The following is a 22,251-nucleotide window of genomic DNA, read 5'->3' as shown; positions in this document are numbered from 1 at the left end:
TCCAAAGATACAAACAACCAAATAATTTAGGTCACATTTAAGTAACAAGATACTTAAGGTTTAGAATTTTAAAGAAAAATAAAACATACAGAAATTATCTACCTTAGTAATTGTGTAAAAACAACTATTATATGCAACATACCATATTAAGAAAATAATGAATAATAAATGTCATATGCCTTCACAATTTGCAAAACAAAGAAAGGAGATGTATACAATCCTTTAAATAATAACCGGAGCATCAATTAACAATTATTAAGTCCTTCTAAACCAGGCACTATTCTGAGTGCTGTAATCCTAACATAATCCAATGTGGTTTTACAGACGAAGAAACTGAGACACAGACAAGTTATGTAACTAGACCAAGAGGTTAGATACCATACATGTAACCTAGACAGTCTGTCCAGAAGAAACCACTGTGTAACACTGCCTCAAACTGAAAGGAACAAATGCAGTGGGTGCACAGAGAAAATTATAAATGGATGTGATATTTGAGGCAGGTCTTTAAGTCTAAATGGAAAAGACAGAGGAAAGGCCATGCTTTTGCACATGCATGAAGAAAGCCTTTCCATCTCTGCCTCCTATCTGGCTTGGTGCACAAGGTATGCAGTGGTGACAGGCAGGCCACACATCCCACAGGAAATGTTGAAGAGCACACTGAGGCCAACCCCAACTCTAAGGAAGGCTTTTGCTGTTCTCCAAAAGTGACATTCCTGACAGCCCTTTCTCAGAAGCAAACATGAATAAAGACCACACTTAACTGTGTGTTCCAAGAAATGGGAGCTAGACATATATAAATTGACATTCTACCAGCAATGATTTTTTTTCTAGTGAGAAATACACTACGGTAAGAGAAAAACTACAAACAATGACATATATACAACAAGTGTGTTTGGTCCATTTAAAAAAAAAGGAAGAGTTTTCAGAAGCTTTCCTAAGCCCCTGGACCTGACTGGGCAACATTTACATGGGTAAAACCTCACTTCCCAAGGGGAAAGCCTTCCCTCCTGAGCCAGATTATGGACCCTGGTTGAAAAGGTAATACAGATAATTTTGGAAAATCACAAAAGAAATTACTCTTGAAATCTCAACGCAACCAGATACACTTATTACTTTCCTGGTGAAGAGACTGAGTAATTACAATTTTATTCTACTGTCTTATTCACTTGACAAATTCATTCATGATAAATTTTTGATGTACAAAGAACTGGGTATTCCCTTTCTCTCTCAACCTCATGGAAACCTCTCTACTGGTTTTATTTTTATCTCCTGCGCAGCAAATTCCTTTGGTCTCCTCAGCTAGATTCTTCTCCTCCACCTATCTCTAAATACTATGGTTTCAGAGAGTTTGGCTTGGTTTTGTGTATCTTCTTTGTATTCTTTTCATAAACAAGTTCATCAATTTCTATAAATTTAAGTATTTTATTATGAAAATTCCAAATTGACATATTCAGCTTTTCCAATAAGCTCTATATTCACAATCAACTGCTTGCTTAACACCTGCATTTGGATGTCCTACTGATATTTCACAATGAACATACTCGAAACAGAACTCTTCATCCTGTCCACTAAAAACCACTTCCTTCCCATGAATGTTCCCGTTCTCAAAACAGGCACCATTTGCCCAAGAAACTCAAATTGAACCTCTTGACATCTTCCTTTTCTCAAAAATCTTCCCCAATTCTGTCATCTAACAATCAGCTAGTCCTGTCAATTCTCTTTCAAAAAATGGTACCTCAAATTAACCCTCTCTTCATCTCTACTGCTACTAACCTAGTCTAGAATATCTTCCTCTCTTGCCTGGATGACTATCAGCCTCTAGACTTATATCTCACTCTCTCTAGCAATCAGAATAATCTTCATAAAGTATAACTCTGCTTGATTTGGCCTAACCTCATTTTCAACTTTATTTTTGTTCCACAGCATTTCCCTGCCCACTCCCCATACTCCTTCAATCCAATCACACCAAGCTTCTTCTAGCACCCTGAACCCAGAATATGTACAGTTCAACCTTAAATACTCATGGGTTCTTCATCCAGAGTCAACTTTTAAGACTGAAAACATAAAAAAAATACATAAATTTTTTTAAAGTCCATACTGCCTTGTCATTTCCCCCTAAACGATAAAGTATAATTATTTACATTGTATTAGGTATTATACGTAATCTAGAGATGATTTAAAGCATATGGGAAGATGTACCTAAGTTACAGGCAAACACTACGCCACTCTTTGTAAGATACTTGAGCATCTGTGGGTTTTGGTATCCATGGGGGGTGAGGGGGTTTGGAACCAATCTCCAGTAGATGCTGAGGGATGACTGTATCAGCTTTAGAACCTCAGCACATACAGCTTGTTATGTCAACAGTCCTTCACACTTTTATTAGTTCTCAGTTAAGATGCCACCTCCTTAGAAAAACCTTCCCAAGCCTGTCATGGTGGCCCATGCCTCTAATTTCTGCAACTTAGGAGGCTGAGGCAGGAGGATCCCAACTTCAATTCTAGCCTCAACAACTTAGTATGGCCCTAAGCAACTTAGTGAGACCCTGTCTCAAAATTTAAAATATTAAAAATTAAAAAGGACTATGGATGTACTTCAGTGGGTTCAATCTCTGGTACCAAAAGGAAAAAATTAAAAAAAAATCCTTACCAACCTAACCTAAACTACATCCCCGTTCTAAAACTCATACCTTATTTGTTTTCTTCCTTAGCAATTATTATGTCTGTTTACTTTTCTTCTTCCCCATGAAGGTAATTTTTGTTTTGTTTTGAAATAATTTCCAATCTCCCTTCATATTGAAACATAAGCTCCACAAAGGCTGGAGATCCCTTTTATCTTGTTCACAACTGCATCCCCAGTATCCAACTTAGTGCTGATCAGACACTTATCCTTAAAAAACATTTGTTTAATGGTAAATGAGTATCATTCTCAAAATACACCTTATTCAATTTATCTTATCATTCAACTTACCTAGCAGTATAGGCAGTTGTTTTCTTAACACACCAGTATCCTTACACATTTTTTTCAAGAATATACTTTTATTTTGCTATTTCCCAGACCCCCGGTACCATTCTGAGCCTATCTATAGGCTTTCCTATTAATTTCTGAAGAGCTGCTTTGTCAAACATGAAATCTATTTTTATCTTTGATAATTTTTACCTCTTAACATGGCAAAATGCACTTATGTTCCATACTATCTTAATTCTAATAACTTCTTAGAAAAAACATACTTAACCTGAACCCCCAGGGATCAGTAAGGCAAAAGACTCCCCTCCTTCCCAAGTCTCCAGAAGATTATGGGGCATCAATCTTAATGGTACTAATAGGTGTAACTTATAAAGTTAACTTAAACATATAAATATCTGTTTAAACCAACATAATCTCTTGCCTAAAAAAGTGTGCTTACTAAAACACACGCTCTACTTTGTAGCTTTCCAGCTAGGTTCTCAGTTAGTGGGACTGACCACTGAGGAATTGAAGGCCACTCGGGGAATCTGGTCAAATGTGTCCAACTGAACAAATGTGTACCCAAGTGAACATGCATTTCTCACTATCTTCTATACAGAAGAATGAAAATCTACTCAACCAGATTTACCAAAACCTCCAAATTCCATGGTCAGTAGTCCCCAGTCAGCTGATTACAAAGCTATACTCAATTTAGTCATGACCCACTCCAGATAGCTCACTTAAAATGATATCAGCATGGAGAATAAAAGAATATTTCAAGCATGGAGAATGATAAAATCAGAAACCATGTACAACTCTATTTCTCTGTACAAAGATTCTGTCACCAAACCAATAACAATACCTCAAAAAGCTCAAAAATGGAAGAACAATTTAAATAGCTTTTCCCCGCTTAAAAGTTGGATATCTGGCCATGCATAATTTGAGAAAGGCAAAATAATCAACTTTAGAAAATTATTGTATGATAATCTTGATAAATATTTTATATGAACTATATTGACACGTTTGATAGAAACTATTTAGACGCTAAAATAGTATTCAAAGCACTCTGCCCATTATAATATGTTCAGATACAATCTGGGATTGATATTCCATGAATATACAGTAGTTTAAATACTACTCATTTCACCATATACTACATAGTGAATTAATAATTTCCTACTAAAGCAGATAATCAAGAACAGTAAGTCTGCTACCTAAATACTAGAGAGTAATATTGTCTTTTGGGCCCATTTTACCTTTTTAGGCAAAGCTAACTTATAATGAGGATCTTTTGGTAATATAATAACTAAAGCCATTTGGAGATAGTCCAAGCCATTCGATAGTCCCAGAAGTGCCCTATAACCATCAGAATTTAGGCTAAATGCACAAGGTTTTGCTCTAATGTATTAAGAAATCATCAAAGGGCTGGGGATGTGGCTCAAGTGGTAGCGCGCTCGCCTTGCATGCGTGTGGCCCGGGTTCGATTCTCAGCACCACGTACAAACAAAGATGTTGTGTCCGCCGATAACTAAAAAATAAATATTAAAAAATTCTCTCACTCTCTCTCTTCTCTCTCACTCTCTCTTTAAAAAAAAAAAAAGAAATCATCAAAAAAAATCTATTATATAAACTCTAAAATTTTCTAAACAATTTTATACCTGGTGCAACAAGATAGTAAATTCAATCTCTTTATTTGTCCCCTCTTATAATATAAATTTTTCCTCTTTCCCCCCACTTCAAGTAACAGCTGTTTGTAAAGTCAGACTGTACACTGTCTGATATCAATTATGAACCACACTATTTATTGTAGGACCTTTACTGAAGTGACACAAAAGGGTTTGGTTAAGAAGGCAAATCTTTTACCTTAAGCTAGAGAATATAAGAGTTACCTCAGAAAGAAATTATATTACTCCTATCCAATCCTGCCCTACCTTAGTCTGGGGGCCTCATTCTCAAACCCTTCAATTCCACTTCCCCACTCATTATAATTCTAAACTGAGTTAGGTTTTCGTCACTGTAACAAAATATCTGAAAAGAACAACTTAAAAGGAGGGAAGATTTATTTGGGCTTGTGATTTCAGAAGTTTGAATATAAGGTCAATCTGCTCCAATTCTTTGGGCCAGGAGTAAAACTGAGACCATCACAGTTGGAAGGACAAGGCAGAAGAAAGAAAGCTGCTCAGTCCATGAGAGTCAGGAAGCAGAGAGAGAAGGAGCTAGAGAGAGGATAAAACTTCAGGGGAAGGTCATTCCTAGGTCCTCCAACAAGGTCCCCACCTCCTAGTAGTCATTTAGTCATCAATAGATTAATCCATTAATAAGGTCAGAGTCCTCCTGATCAAATTACTTCCCAAAACCCCACTTCTGAGCACTTAAGGTTTTGGGGGATATTACATGTCTAACCATGACATAGACCATCTCCCCCTGCCTCTGCAGGCTCAGGCTACTTCTGCAGATTCTCAAAGACTGCACATGCTGGGCTCTACTGGCCTGTTAACTTAAACCTTACATCAAAATGTCAATTGTTCAAAACAATCAATAGTTATGCCACTTTTCAGAAACTTTGCCTTAGCTTACAACAAAGATTTCCCTTCAGCAAAAGAATCTCTCACCTTTTTCCAGTTCACCCCTTACATGCAAGTCCCGATCTTTCTGCTGTGAGAATTTTGGCCACAGAATTTTACCCTTGCCTACAGACATGCAGTCATCTTTTTCTAAGACTGGATAAAAGTTCCAAAATAAAAGTCTCTTAATCATTAAGATCATAAATCAAAAAGACACTCTGCATGTATATATAAAGAGCAGTGGTGATTTTTTTCTTTCATTCTTTCTTTTATTTATATATATATATAACCCAGGGCCTTGCACATGCTAGGGGAGCACTCTACCGCTGAGCCACATCCCTAGCCTCCAGTGGTTATTTCTTTGGTGTGTTCTATCATTTTTAAATCTTTAAACTTTGAGTTTCTTTCAATTCAAAGATGTTTTTTGACTCCTAGGTCACTCCTGGGTCCAGGGGAAAAAATTCATTTCTAACCATAAATTTTCTTCAAATATTTATTCCATTTCAGGCTGAAAATACTCAGTGGTAGAATTCTCTTACCATGAACAAGGCCCTGGGTTAACCCTTGGCACTGCAAAAGAAAAAGAAAAAAGGCAAAAAAAAAAAAAAATGTATGTATGTGTGTGTGTGTATATATATATATATATATATATATATATATATATATATATATATAAATAACTTACTTACTTATTCACTCATTCAATTTCTAGGATGCCAAGAATATTTTTTTCCAGGACAAAAGGGAGAAGGGGGAAACCAAGTGGATTATAAACAATTTGTTACATAGTTTGATAAACTTAGTGATGTATATACTGACTAAATTAATATTCAAAAAATTGGCATTAGCTGATTCACTCTACTTATGTTAACATCTGATTAATGATAATATTTTTCTTTCTTGACTATATCAAGTAAGTGGAGTATGTGAAACAACATGTAATAACCTGGGACTGACTAAACTGAGAGATGTTAATTTATATCCCTATCCTCACACCAAACTCATTTCCTCGTGTTCTTCATATATCCTCTTACAAATTTTAAAAACTTTTGAGTAAAGAAGGAATAAAAGCCTCACTTGAGTTTTAACTCAAATATGGAACTGGTAACAAATAAACAGACTGTTTTAAATAAGCCAATAAACTATAAATTAACTACCACAGGCTCTAAGAAGTCAGAGAGGAAAAGAGGGTCACAATCTAGGAGGACAAAACTGAAAAAAATATTCTTCATTTGTCTAGGTAACAGCAGCTAGGAAATATCATTTCAGTACTACTTCCTACCCAATATCTGAAAATCATTCTGAAATAAGCAAACAGATTTATTTTTAATTCATCCAGAGATGGGGCACTCACTCCCTCATGAATTTGTCATTATTTCTCTGGACAGCTGATTTAAGATAAAGCCTTTTTAATCAAGCAGAAAATGATTTCCCTCCAACTTAAAAAAAAAAAAAAAAAGCAGTGCTAGTTCTTCCCAAAAATCATACAAAATAAGTTTAATCTCTCTCCCATTTTATGGCTCAGAAAACAATTAAACACAATTATGGCCTCCTCAACTTCTCCATGAAAAAAATAACTCAATTCTTTTCAAACATACCCTATGATCCTGGATAACAATTCACAACTGTTGGGCTGGGGATATAACTCAGTGGTAGGGTGCTTGCCTAGCATGTAATGTCCTGAGTTAGAAAAGAAAAGAATTCCCAATTATCTTTATTTTTATAAATAGTATCTACATTTTCTAAATACACAAGATGTATCCATTCTATCAGGGAGATAAGCAACACAGTGAACTCTCAGAACTAAAGAGTAGTCCTGACTTTGTCATTAAACTACCCATCTTTGGGGAAGTTGCATTTTTCCCTGGGCTAAAGGAACCACAAAACCATAAACTTCCCAGTTTCAATAGCCTATGAGTCTCTACAAAAAACAGTGTTTAGGGGCTGGGGATGTGGCTCAAGTGGTAGCACGCTCGCCTACATGTGTGAGGCACTGGCTTTGATTCTCAGCACCACATTGAAACAAAACAAAGATATTGTGTTCACCTAAAACTAAAAAATTAAAAACAAACAAAAAAACAGTGTTTAGCTGGGCCTGGCGACACAGGCCTGTAAACTTAGTGACTTGGGAAGCTGAGGCAGGAAGATCTCTCAAGTTCGAGGCCAACCTCAGCAATTTAGTTAGGCCCTAATAAGTACTTAGCAAGACTGTCTCAAAATAAAAAGGGGCTGCAAATATAATTTAGCGGTAAGCACTTCTGAGTTCAAAACCTAGTAACACCTCCCTGCAAAAAAAAACTACAAAAAAAACAGTAATTTAAAGTATCACTTTCATTTTGTTAAAAATATAACATTAATACGTTTGCTTAATTAAGTGCCTCTCAGATGTAAAACACAGCTTAATGCTCTAAGAAAGAGTATTTAAGCCCTAACTCTTAGAATAACACCAGATGAAAGGGCTGGAAAGGCTGGGTATGTAGTTCAGTGGTAGAGCACTTGCCTAGCATCTATGAGGGACTGGGTTGAATTCCCAGCACTGTCCCAAAAAAAAAAAAAAAAAAAATTTTTTTTTTTTAAAAGAACCTAATATAATGCTGGATGGTGGGGGATGAAGGGAGACAAAACAGCCATGTAGTAAGTATGTGGTTTTATGTAGAATACACACATAACTAAAAGCACCATCAAAGGAGGACTGAGGGTATACCTCAGTGTTACTATGCATATACGCAGTCCTGGGTTTAATCCCCAGAACACAAACCCCCCAAGAGAGGAAAAAGATAAAGGTGAAATAATTAGATAGTTTACTATTACTTGATATTTAAATATAAGCATAAATTTAAGCTACTTGTCTAGATCTGTGCTATCCAATACAATAGTTACTAGTCACATATTTAAATTGTTTAATTAAAAATTCAGTTACCTCTTGGACTAACCTCTTTTCAAGTACTCAATAGCCACATATGGGTAGTGGCTACTGTACTGAACAGTGCAGATACAGAACACTTGTTTCATGTGAGAAACTTCTACTAGAACAGAAGGCTGAACTCATAGATCTTCCACTAATATGTGACCTTGAGACAAATTACTCAACCTCTCTAAACCTGTCTTCCTAGCCATGAAATCCTGTCTAAAACTAGTATAAATCTCAATGGATAAATCATGAAGATTTAATAGGAATATACTGATAAAGCGCTTAGCACACTGCCTCAAACACTGGAAGCACACAATAGTTTTTAGTTCTCCAACTATAACTATATTTATTCATTCATAATCATATTGAATAAAAACAAAATGCTACATTTGAAATACAAGATTAAAGAAAGCACTACCACCCAAGTGAGTGAAATAGGTAAAATGGTTGTACTATGAAGCGTCAGGTGTATAGACAGGAGTGGGGTGTTGGGTAAACAGCAACAGAGTAGAGGAAACAGCAAATGTCAAGACAAACCTTGGCTCTGAGATGAGGGCTCTGCCTCTCCTTTTGGTCATTTCAAATTGTTACCTGACTTCATTTTTCATATGGATAAATGTGTACTTCATCTTTCATATGAATGAGTCTACCTGCTGTGCGTGAATTTTATTAGCTTATGGTTTTACCTAATTCTATTATACATTTCAGAATAATGTTTTATTTCTACACAAATACAGACTTAAGACTTCTAAAAGCATCCCAGTAAGTCCATTTGCCAGTTTTAAATGAACATGAAAAAAAGAAAGAGAGGAAGAAAAAAGTTAGGGTAACTACCAAGACTCTGTCTCAAAATAAAAGGGGTAAGAAATGTAGTTCCATGGTAGAATGTTCCTGGGTTCAATCCCTTAGACAGGGAGAAAAGTCCAAGAGGAAAATTCTGAAACATAAATGCAAAAGTGAAAATTTTCATTTTTCTCAAAATAAATTATACTAACAATAAGTTTCACCTGTCATTTGCAATAGTTCTTATTTGATAAAAACTTTTAAATCAATGAATGTACTAATCACTGTAAAGAAATAATGTGGTTGTGCAAAAGAATACTGTTTTCAGTATAGCTTAAAAGATAAAGAGCTGTGGGAGTTCAAATATTAAAGTTAGTGACTAATTGACATTTTCTATCTAAAGTGCTCAATTAATAAATCTGAAATAATAATAATCAGTTGTAAGTCTAAGCACACTAAATAAAAAATGTTCTGTAGCTGTTATAAAATATAATCCCAGTGTGATCACTTAATATGTGTTTCTCAGGCACATTCCTGTACTTTTCTTAAAACAGCAAAGAATAGAACAAAGGAAACACAATATTAAAAGACCACAAACAATGGGCACTAAATTTACTTTATCATTCAATGTGTTCTTTTTCATGAAGAAATAAGTATTTTAATTAAAATAACATTTTAAAATAAGAAAGCAAGAAATTTTTCCAGTTATTTATTTTATTTTTTGAAGTAAAGCAATGGCACATAAAGTTCCCCTTCTGCAATAACAAGGTATCGAGCTCTTTAAGACTATGTTGGTAGTACCCTGAGTGAAAAGTCAGCTTCAAGGAAAATACAAAAATAAAACTATATATACTTTTGGCAGTAATAAAGAAAACCACTTAAAATTCATAAAAAAATTTACAGAAATGAGAATATAAACAAGATTGAAACCACTGAAATTCTGAACAGCCAAAAGAACATAGGGTAAAACCATGCTTTCTCATTCTTCATCACATAGTACACATATCCCAACTCTGCAGGTCTGTCAACTGCAGGTGCAATTCCAAACAATTTTATTAAATTCTCTATCTAGTCACTTACTTAGTACATTTCCATTATTTACAGAGTCTTTTCTCTTCCTGAAGTCTATGTAAGATGACTCAACACTGTAGCAACTGAGTCAAGCGCTTATGTAAGTGAATAAAAAATATTCCTTGATCACCTGTATTAAGAGATGGATATGAATAATTCAGCTCCCTATAACACAGGCCCTCAATGTATACTTAAATTTCATCATGTTAATAATTCCGCAGCAAGAAATATGCCAGCATTTTACTAAAAACATTCACATAACTTTTAGTTATTCATATCATATCATATATTATATGCCTTGCACCCCAAAAGACTCTAAGCTGGCTTACAAAAATGTATGTAGTACCACAGTATAAAATGAAGATACGGATTTAAAAGGGAAAGGGGTAGAAAAATAAAATACAACAACCAGAGGGTTAAGGTTTCTATACAAAATGTCATTAATTACTAAAACTGTGGAGCTAATAAGGCTACAGGCTGCTGAGCAGCCAAACTAAAGGACAATCTGCAGAGGCTGCAAAGACAAATTGGATTCTGCCTGTAGTAACACCATTCTCCTAGTCTATAAACATCACACTCATTACAATCATTCTTCCTATCTTTAACTCTGTCTCACAAAATGTTTGCCAATTCAAAACATCTCCCATTTCCTCTCCCTTTTCCCCGCCTTCTCTCTCTTATTTCTAACATCATATTATCAGGTCCCACCAGAACATGACATCTTAGTGTACCCTCTAACTCATTATATCTTCCTCTCTTTAATGTCCTTTTCCACTCCATATTAAAAATTATAAAACTAATTTATATGACATTTTTATCAAAACTTAATTCCATTTTCTTTTATTCAATATTTAAATCTCAAAAAATAGCAACTGACAATTTTAATACCTTTCCTAGACAGCCCTTAACAAATCTGCCTCCCATATGGGAAGGAGGCCAAACTGCTGACATCACTGTTCTAAGGGTAACTATACTAAATTCTCCCCCTTCATGTCTCTGCTTCAACTCTTTTCTTTCTCTTACCTAAGCCACCCTTTACTTCCTCCTGCCTTCCCAAATCCTATCCGTTCTTCAAAGCCTACTTCATCTCCTTCCTTAAAAATGTTCTCTCATTTTGGTTTCTCAGCTTTCATGAAATCTACTTCATTTCTCACAACGTGTCCTATTCACATGGTTCTCTAAGCATCTTTATGTCTTATCAATTGTAACCAGATCTTCAGAACTAGGTGCCACATCTGGGTATCTTTTTAAGTCTACACTTGGCTTAGCATAGATCTACCATTAAGCCCCTCAATGAATACTAAATTGAATTGTAGGAAAATGTGACATATAATCAGGCTGAGTAACCGGGAAAAACTAATCTGGCAGTAAAGTGCAGACTTTCACAAACAGGAAGTTAAAAACTGTCAAATGGGGTTGGCATGTGGCTCAGTGGCAAAGCATTTGCCTGGCATTTGCAAAGCCCTGGTTTGATCCCCAGTCCCAAAAAGACCAGAAAACAAAAACAAAAAAAAAAAACTATCAAATGTAGCCAGACACAGTGGCACGCGACCATTTTCACAGCTACTCCAGAGGCTAAGGAAGGAGGATCACAGGTTTGCAGGGAGCCTGGGCAAGTTAGTGAGATCCTGTTTCAAAACAAATTGTTTTAAAAAGGAGATTGGAAATGTAGCTCAGTAGCAGAGCATTTGCTTAGCATACTTGAGGCACTAGATTTAATCCCTGGTAGTGCAAAAACAGACAATACAAATTTAAAAATAGGCAAAGGAAATGAATAAACATTGCTCCAAAGAAGATATACTAAGCACATGAAAGATGATCATCATCATTATCCATCAGGGTAAGGCAAATCAAAACCACAATGAAATACCACTTCATGCCTACTTGGATGGCTGTCATCAAAAAAGGGACAATAAGAAGTACTGCCAATGTTGTGGAAAAATCAGAATCCTAATGACAGGAAAATAAAATGGTACAGTCAGTACAGAATACAGTCTGGCAGTTCCCCCAAAGGCTACATATAGATGTACTATATGACCCAGCACTTCCACTCTTAGGTATACACCCAAGAAAAATGAAAATAAATTGTCTACCAAAAAATTGTACAAAAATGGTCATTACAGGGCTGGAGTTGTGGCTCAGTGGTAGAGAGGTTGCCTGGCATGTGTGAGGCACTGGGTTAGATTCTCGGCACCACATATAAATAAAAATAAAGGTCCATTGAGAGAATATTTTTTAAAATGTTCACAACAAGGGCTGGGGCTATAGCTCAGTAGCAGAGCGCTTGCCTTGCACGTGTGAGGCATTGGGTTCAATCTTCAGCACTACATAAAAATAGACAAATAAAATAAAGACATGCTGTCCATCTACAACTAAAAAAAAAAAAAAAAAAAAAAAGGTTCACAACAGCATTAATCTAATAGCCCATAAGTGAAAATAACCAAAATGTCCATCAATTGATAAGTGGATGCATAAATGTGGCATATCCATAAAAACAGAATATTTTTTAGTCACACAAAGGAATAAAGTACAGATACATGCTGTAATATACTATAATAAAAATATGCTTTATGAGAAACCAATTAACCTCTCCCGCAAAAGATTTTTGTATGATTCTATTTATGTAAAATGTTCAGATAAGATAAATCCATAGAAAAACAAAGTAGACTGTTGCCTTGGTCATGGGGAAAAGGTAACTGCTAAAAGGCATATTGTTATCTTTTGCGGGTACACAAAACATCATAAAATCTATTACGATGATTTTACAACTCAGTGAATATTTTAAAAACCTAAAAGAATAAGAAAATTTTATATTTTATATCTCAATAAAGCTGTTTTTGAAAAAAGTTAAGCAGAGACAGTATACAATGAGCAAATTCTTGAAACAAGAGAAATAAAAATGTGCAAAAGAAAATGAACAAATATGCTAGTATACTTGAATTACCTCTACCTCCTCTTTTTGGTTTACTTCCTCCTTTTACTTATATAATTACCAAATTAAAACTCAAAATCCAAATGATTCATTTTACCTTCCAAAAAGTAACAAAGATTCTTTGTAATTCCCATGTTCATAAACCTAGTACAAGCTTTAGCAGTAACAACAGATCATAACACATTTGAATTTAGCTTCTTTGCAAGATAGAGGAACAAGTTACTCTTTAAAAGGTGATAAACATTTAATTTTAATTTGGAAATTTTCTGGTCCACTAGCTATCAGTACTCCACCAGCACCAAGAAAATATAAACACTGGCATTCCCAGATTTAAGGTCTTAGCTTGTGACAAACTATGGATAATTGTCAAAGTCACAACTTGCAGTCATTTATAAAGGACAGTGTGATTCCAGCCATTAGATCTCTGAAAGAATATAACATGAATATGATCTATTTCATCCAACTAAGCCAGTATGCAAGGCAGTGAGGTAGTGAGCAATTATAATCAAGCTCAGCACCTCTAACTCAACTTGTCATGAAAATATTTATGGATCTTCAGAGACCTCAGGATAGAGACCCTCAAATGTCATGGATCATTTATGACATCCAACATAACAGCTGAGGCCAAGCAAAATATATTCTACTCTTTATAGGAAATACTCTAAGCATATACCAAATCTCAATCAAATAATGTGCATTTTTCTATGATGCTAGAGACTCTATTATTTTATGAGCAGAAACATTTTTTCTTAGGTATGTCATAAAATTTTAGCTGGCAACAGTAGTGCACATCTGTAATCCCAGCTACTTGGGAGGCTCAGAGAGAAGAACTGCAAGTCTAAAGTCAGTCAGACAATGTATTGAGATCCTGTCTCAGAATAAAATTTTCTAAAAGGGCTGGGAAAGTAGCTCAGTGGTTGAGCACTTGCCTAGTATATCCAAGCCCCTAGGTACAATTATCAGTACCACTCCCCCCAAAAAATATACACATATATAGTAAAGATTGATTGCTTTTAAACATGTATTCCTTAAATTATAATTAGCATAAAAATGAATTATTGATAAAGATAAATTTAATTCCATTTTAAAAACAAAACCCTATTACATTTTTACTTCATTTAAGAAGAACAAAAAAGTAGGAAAACTGCAAGATGCAGAAGCATATAATTCCTCTAAGAAGAAATAATTCAACCTATTAAATCACTTGTGGATGCTATTTTAAAATAATATTTGGGAGGACTGTAGGTAGCTCAGTGATAGAGTATTGCTTAGCATGCAAAGGCCCTAGATTCAATTCCCAGCATCAAAAATAAAATGTTAAAAAAAAAAAAACTAGGTTTATTCAAACACCTAAAAATAAATTCAACCAATATTTTAGTAACTTCCTCTGAAAAAGCTTTACATAAACAACATATTCATATAATATACTTGCACAATTCTTAAATACATGCTAGTTCTCTTAATATGATTCCTAGTTCCCTTAATATGATTCCAAGAATTCCTTAACTAGATATCGCCTAAGAAATGCACCTAAATTCAGAGGTCTCATCTCTAACCTGACATAGAGAATTATGTTGTACTCTATTAAGGTTCCAGAAAATTGAATAAATTACACTCTGAATGGAATCTGACATACACCCTCACACACACCAGTCAATAAACAGGTAAAATCCTTCTCTGTTCTCTGCCTAAACAAGTAAACCCACAGACATTCTCTCACAATTATTCTTTAACTGTGATAGCAGACTAAACCTACAGAGCCAAAAGGCAGGGTTTAGACAGTATACTGGGAAAGGGGTTGCACAAAGTAGTATCAAGGAAATGATTTCTTCTGAAATCAGATATGACACACTAATTAAGAAACTCTGACTCTGTTAGGCAGACAGCTTTAATTTGCTATGTTTTTGTAAATTAATTCATTACAGTCATTAGTAAACACCTTAAAGACAACACAGAACTTTAAATATCAACCACCACTGCACTGTTAACCTTGGCCAAAAATAAACCAAACAAAAATTATATTCTAACTTATTTTTCTGAAAATAGTAATCACATTTTCACTGAAATATAGATGGGCAGATTTACTGAGCCACAAACAAATATTTGACACCAAACAATCGAAAAACCATAATAATCCACTTAACAAGCACCATCTATATTAGGAAGCCAAGCACACAAGAAATGTACAATCAACTACCACCTACCTATCAGCCACAACAGAAGGACCCTATGCTTACCAAACAGAACACACAAAAAGGTAGAGGATCTTTTTCTCCACCTGACCCAGTCCAAGAATCTTTTTAGAAAATCAATAAAAGAAGCCAAAACCACTGCACTGCAGACAGACCCAGCTTCTAAAGCAAAGTTATTTAGCTATCCAATTCTCAGCTCATATGTGGATTTCCTTACAAATTCCCATTAAACCAGAAAATTAACCAAAGTAGGCATCTTTCCTAAACTGTCTGAGGGATTTGTTATATATGACGTCTATATTTAAAAATCAAAAACTATTTTATGTATTTGCCTTTATTTATTAAAAAACTCACATATGAACCAAAAAGAATCCTCAACCAAAGCCCAACGAAAATGTAAACCTCAAAATTTCAGATGACACTATGATTAAACTTTTCTCTCTTACATGAAATAGAACAGTGGTTCAATCATTTATTTATTTAAATAACTAATATGTAACTCCTTTCCTTGGTATATTAAGCTTTTATGCATGCTTACAATATACACCTAATCAAAGTTAAATTATTATCTGTAACAAATCAAACTAAAACAAACTAAATACTTCCCAAAATTAGAAAATAAAATACCTAAGAACAGTTACAAAACAGTCTATATCACATAATATGTGAATTATATTAATCAAAACTGAGCTTTAAACAACTCATCAAACAAAGTCCCTTTTTGTTTGGCCAATAATCTATTATCAGAATGTAAACAAAGTAATATACAAATAAGCTCACACATATAACAATTAAGTTGTTTACAACAAAAAGAAAACATTTGATACAATATAGTTCATTTTTTTAAAAAACAAGATCCCCATCATTAAAAAATATAATATTTTAAGAAACTGGGATTAAAAAAACAAACTCAATCCAAACTGGAGTTTGTGAAATGGTCATCAAAGGCTAAAAACAATGATCTGCCACCTGAAATAACCATGATAGTGTGACAAAAAAAAATTGTAAATAGTCTTACTGAACAAATTTGTACTAACGATTGCACCTCAGGCCACTTTCCAACTGAACTACATCTCCAGTCCTATCTATCTTAATTTTGAGACAGGGTCTGGCTATCACTAAGTTGCTGAGGCTCATTTTGAACCTGTGATTCTCCTGCCTCAGCCTCTCTAATTGCTAGGATTACAGGTGCATACCAATGCACCCAGCTATTTGTTTTGAGTGAAACAGTCTTTGAACATTATTACTAAAAGTTTATACACTGTACATTACTCTCATGTTAAGAACCACATTCGATTTACCACAAACATGATAAGCCTTATTAGAATTTTTGTTGACAATTATTTTGTTGTCAACTAGCTATTGATCAACATAACCATCTGCAAAATTCTCCCTTTAATACATTTAGTTGGTATCATTGTTCTCACATGAACAACAACAACAACAACAAAAAAAAAAACCAGTAAAATCAGAAATTATACCAAAATGAGGCTGGGGTTGTAGTTTAGTGGTAGAGAGCTTGCCTCACATGTGTGAGACACTGGGTTCAATTTTCAGCACCACATTAAAATAAGCTAAAATAAAGGTATTGTGTCCATCTAAATATATATATATAAGAAATCATACCAAATAAATTCTAATTATATTCAATGTTGGGTACATTTTCATTTTATCTACCTTCTCACCTTTAACATCTAAGACTAACAATTTAAACTATAAAACTCCGTTGATCTGGTTCCAATACTGACCTCATATCAAAACAGAAATAAACGCCTTTATATAGTCAAATCACCATCCTTCAACTATTATACTAGACCCGGAAGATAGTATTAGGCAGTTTATATTTCTCCTCTCCTCTATGTACTTGTATAGCATTAATCATTTCCAGAAAAGTACTTTTATTTCCTCTAAGTAAACAATAACCAGAAAATTGGAGATATGTGGTCATAAAGGGAGAGAGTGTTTTATATTTAACATCATTTCCTCAAATCATGCACTCCTACTCTGTCCACACAGGTGACATAAGAAAAAATGTAAACCAGAAAAACACTGTTTAATGTTCCTGCATTTTTAAATTTTTTTATTTGTTAATGTCATTTTTGGGTTAAACATGACATTAGAATGCATTTTGACATACATGGAGTATAACTTTCCATTTTCCTGCATTTTTAAAAATCAATCTCCATCAAGACAACTGAATAATTATCAAACAGCATATATTTTATCCATACTACTGTTCTATCATTAAAGAAATCATTTAAGGCCCTAACACCTCTTCCATCAAGATAATTTTATTTGTTATCCTGTAATTTCACTACCTCATTGGATTACACTAGTTTTGGCAACTCCATGTATCAATATAAACATGTTTGTTGAATATTCTTTTTCTGTACAGAAACAACCACAACCATTGTCTTCCAGTCATTAAAGTCCAAGCCACAATGATGTTTTTACTCATTAGTCAGATTACAACAATTACACATCAGACCAACAGTTCAAATATACCTTCTGCAAAAGATACAAGTAAATAAAAATCAGAAAGTACTTACCTACAATTGGGAGGAGGGTCCAACGTAATTTCTGCAAGTTCCTTCTGAATTCTTTAAAATAAAGACAAAGAAAGTTATGTTAAAATGTCTTCACTGTTAATATTAATCTATTTAATTAGAATATTGTGTTTTAATAATATTTTCCTTTTGCATGTTTTTAATTTGAAACACTGTCTAAAACATCAGATACAATAACAAAGCTGTAATTTCTGCAAGTTTTGAGGATATATTTACAAAGGGTGATAAGACTGACCACTATCACTGCTTGCAGCTTTTGGAGGCAACACTTCATCAAACCACTTAACAGCACTAACCAAAATTTCCAGTTTATATTGGAAACATTTGTTACACTATTTATGGGGTCATTCTAACTTCTGATTTATATTAGAAACCTCTACATTGGATGGAAAGCTGATTGATTAGGTTGAATTCACACATACGACTGATCCAATCAAATGACAAAGAAAGGAATATCAGAATCTCACTCCAACATTTAAAATTCCTACCAAAACACATAAGTTTCCTGAAGCTTCTAAATTATAGCAGGTTGAGGCTTTGAAGTTTGACACCATTCCTTCTGTTAGAACTATCCTGATATTACATGAATAATTATTTTAATGTCATTGCATGAGTTTCATACAAAGAAAAAAATTTAAACCTGTTTCTGTTCTGTGTTTTTCCTTCTTGTTTTTAGGCAGTGCTGGGAACTGAACCCAGGGCCACACACATGCTAACCACTATAGTACCACTGAACTACAACCCCAACCCCTTCAAGTGTTATTTTCTACTTTGATTTTTGAACTGCATCTAATGTATACAAGGGCTAACAGTGCAACACTATTTTCTAAGACTACACTTAACAATCTCTTAACTATCATTCATGTCTTATTAAACTTAGACTTTTTAAAAATATTTTTGTTAGTTATTGATGGATCTCTATTTATTTATTTGTTTGTATGTGGTGCTGAGAATCGAACCCAGGGCCTCACACATGCTATGCAAGCGTTCTACCCCTGAGCCACAGCCACAGCCCCAAACTTAGACTTTTTTAAATCAAATTTTTAAAAACCTCAAAAGCATTTCTTTCTTTTGCCTCGGTTTTTAAATATGAGATGTTTAACAGCTGCCTATTGTTGGGTAATTATTGTGATAGTACATGAATAATAGTTGACTAAAGTACCTTTAAAAAGTGGATATGAACAGAAACAATTACACTCAAATCATTCTTTACCTTTTTTTAAGATAACAAACAGAATTACTAGAATAAATGGAACTCCTCCAACAGGACTGTTACCAACTGCCTAAAGAAACTGCCTGATAAAATTATATGATTACTTATACAATTCACCTTTCTAAACCATGTGATTCAAAGTTGGGAAGGCATTATTAATGAGAGCAAGAAAAATAAGCTAAAAGCCAAAAACATTCATTTAAATTCTAGTATTCTATTAATTGAGTCCACAGGCAAAAATACTACTACCACCACCATGTGTGGTGGCTCACACCTATAATCGCAGCAATTTGGGAGGCTGAGGCAGGAGGATCACAACTTCAGAGGCAGGAGGATCACAAGTTCAAAGTCAGACTCAGCAACTTAATGAGACCCTAAGCAACTTAGCAAGACCCTAAATCAAAACTAAAAAATAAAAATGGCTAGGGGCTGAGGCTGTAGCCTCGTGTGTGTGAGGTACTGAGTTCAATCCTCAGCACCACATAAAAAATAAATATAGTGTGTTCATCTACAACTAAATAAGTATTTTTTTAAAAAAACAAATAATAAAGATGGCTAAAGATGTGCCTCAGTGGTTATAAAATAAAAAGATTAAGCTCCATGATCTCTTTTTTAATATAGATTCTGTGATGTGCTTACATGCATACAAGTACATATAGCCCATAATTAAAATACGGAAGTCTCAAAGATCTAAGACAACAGAACACCATTTATGGATTTCACAAAAGTATAAAACAGGCATTTCAAAACTAAATGGATACATCCAGGTTACATATGCCAAAGTAAGCACACACATATATTTACCTCTTCTGAGCTAAGGAACCCTCCTTGGGTTGGGAGATACAGCAAATGCAGAAAGGAATAAAAAAAAAGAAGTGAAGTAGCAGTGGATGTAAATCAAACAGGATGTAATGGGCAAAAGGGAGCAACAGAAATGTATAAAGACATAATAAAGATGCAAGGAAAGGTTTGGGGATATAGCTCAGTTGATAAAGTGCTTGCCTCACATGCATAAGGCCCTGGGTTCAATACCCAGCACCACACACCAAATAAATAAATAAATAAATAAAATTCAAGAAGGGAGTGGGAAGAGAATCAAATTCTAAAAGGAAAAAAAAAAGTTGTATTAGAAAATCATAGATCAAACATGAAGAAAACTAAAATGTAACATAACTTTAATCAATAAATGATAAAGGGAAAAAGAATCTATTTTTGCCTAAATGCTATGACCTAGAGTAATCCAAGAATCATGGCACTGGATTGTAGGAAATCTAATCCTAACATGTTGTCTGGTCTAGCAATGGATATTTAGTTATACAATTTACTGTCTTTTACTTATTAGGCAAAACACAGAAGAAGAGCTATCACTGCACAATACAATGTAATGTTACTAACCTTCAACCCAAAAGAAACCATAAAAGGCAGCTAATTAAAAACCAGCTAAAAGAGGGGTAAAGGAGCTGGACAATGTAGTGCATACCTATAATCCCATCAACTCAGGAGGCTGAGGCAGAAGAATACCAAATTCAAAGTCAGCCTTAGCAACTGAACAAGACTCTGTCTCAAAAATTAGAAGGACTGGGGATGTAGTTCAGTGGTATAGCACCCCTGGGTTCAATTTCTAGTATCCTGCCCACCAAAAAAAAAAAAAAAAACACTTTTGTTCTTATATCTGTTACCAGTGAACAGATATAAGAACAAAAGAATTCCTATTCCTATTTTACAAAGTAGAGAATCAAAAAATATTGCTGAAGTTTGAAGGAACAGGAAACAGAAATTTATATTCTTTAATTTTTTAGGGTATAAAGGCAACCAATAATCAATCAATCTCTTTCTTTTAGTTGACTATCATTAAATGGGAGAAGGGAAAAGGAAGAATAAGTAAAACTAAATATTTCCGATCAGAGAGTCAAAAGATATTATTTAATAATCCTACAAAATAAGAAATAAGTATATTATTTAGAGTTATGCAGAAAACCAACAAAGACTGTTGGGAACCTGTTGCTTTCCATTAAAAAATATCTGTACTGCTTTATTTGTTAGGAGAAACAAGAGTAATCTTTATAAATTGTTTTTATATTGAGAGAATGAAAACAAGAGGCATTCAAATGAGTGTGCGCGTGGTGGTACACATCTATAATCCCAGCTATTCCAAAGGCAGGAGGGTCCAAAATTGTAGGCCAGTCTAGGCAATTTAGTAAAACCCTGTATCAAAATTAAAACAAAAAAAGGCTGAAAATGAAGCTCAGTGATAGAATATATGCCTATCATGCACAAGGCCCTGGGTTCAATCCCTAGTAATGCAAAAAAAAAGAAAAAAGAAAAGAAAAAAAGACCTGCTTAAATTATCAAAGAAAACCATTTTTAACAACAAAGAACTTTAGGATTTTCAAATTACTCAACTTGATTTCTGTTTATACTCCCCCTTTTGGTTTACAAAAATGATAAATCATAATTTTCTATCACAGAATTCTATAACAGAACTTGAACTCTTCCAGATGACTATAATTCCAAATCTATACTACTCAATACAAAAAGCAATTTACTGATAAATTCGACAACTATGAGCAATGAGCCACTATATTATAATATATTTCAAGCCACTGTTACCTAAGAATGGTTATATTTCTCTTGATAGAAAAGATTATACTAAAAATTACTATTTAAACTATTGTAAGATGTCCTGCTGTTTTCAATGATAGCAATTGAATTCAATCTCAAAAGTTGTAATCATGGTATGTATTAAGTTTCTCAGTTCTTGACATTGTGGGACAAGGAAGGTAGCTATTTCAGATTCTGTCCCTTAGGGTAAGGAGAAATGAAAGTGTCAAAAATCATACAGTATACCTCTGGTGGGGGCAGGCTCTGGGGAATTAAACCCAGGGGTGCTTTACCACCAAGTCACATCCCCACTCCTTTTTATTTTTTTTATTTTGATACAGGAACTCACTAAGTTGCCCAGACCAGTCTCAAACTTGTGATCCTCCTGGCTCAGGCTTCCTAGTTCCTGGGATTTTAGGAGTGAACCACCATACCTGACTTAGTATACCTTTCACATGATGATCTGAGATCAT

General features: G+C 34.3%; 1 protein-coding gene across 2 annotated transcripts in view; it reads right to left on the bottom strand.

Annotated features, from left to right (window-relative positions):
* The window catches only part of LOC143408680 (ubiquitin-conjugating enzyme E2 E2), a 292,192-nt gene that overhangs the window by 255,247 nt on the left and 14,694 nt on the right, over window positions 1-22,251 (bottom strand). For both annotated transcript variants that reach the window (XM_076868561.2, XM_076868564.2), the window contains exon 3: window positions 17,947-17,997. In XM_076868561.2, the coding sequence (XP_076724676.1) occupies window positions 17,947-17,997 (51 nt within the window). The remainder of the gene's footprint in view (window positions 1-17,946; window positions 17,998-22,251) is intronic.

The sequence above is a fragment of the Callospermophilus lateralis genome, chromosome 1, assembly GCF_048772815.1.
Source record: "Callospermophilus lateralis isolate mCalLat2 chromosome 1, mCalLat2.hap1, whole genome shotgun sequence".
In the NCBI taxonomy this organism is placed as follows: domain Eukaryota; kingdom Metazoa; phylum Chordata; class Mammalia; order Rodentia; family Sciuridae; genus Callospermophilus; species Callospermophilus lateralis.
The sequence above is the reverse complement of the archived record's forward strand: the minus strand, read 5'-3'. Positions and strand labels throughout refer to the sequence as shown.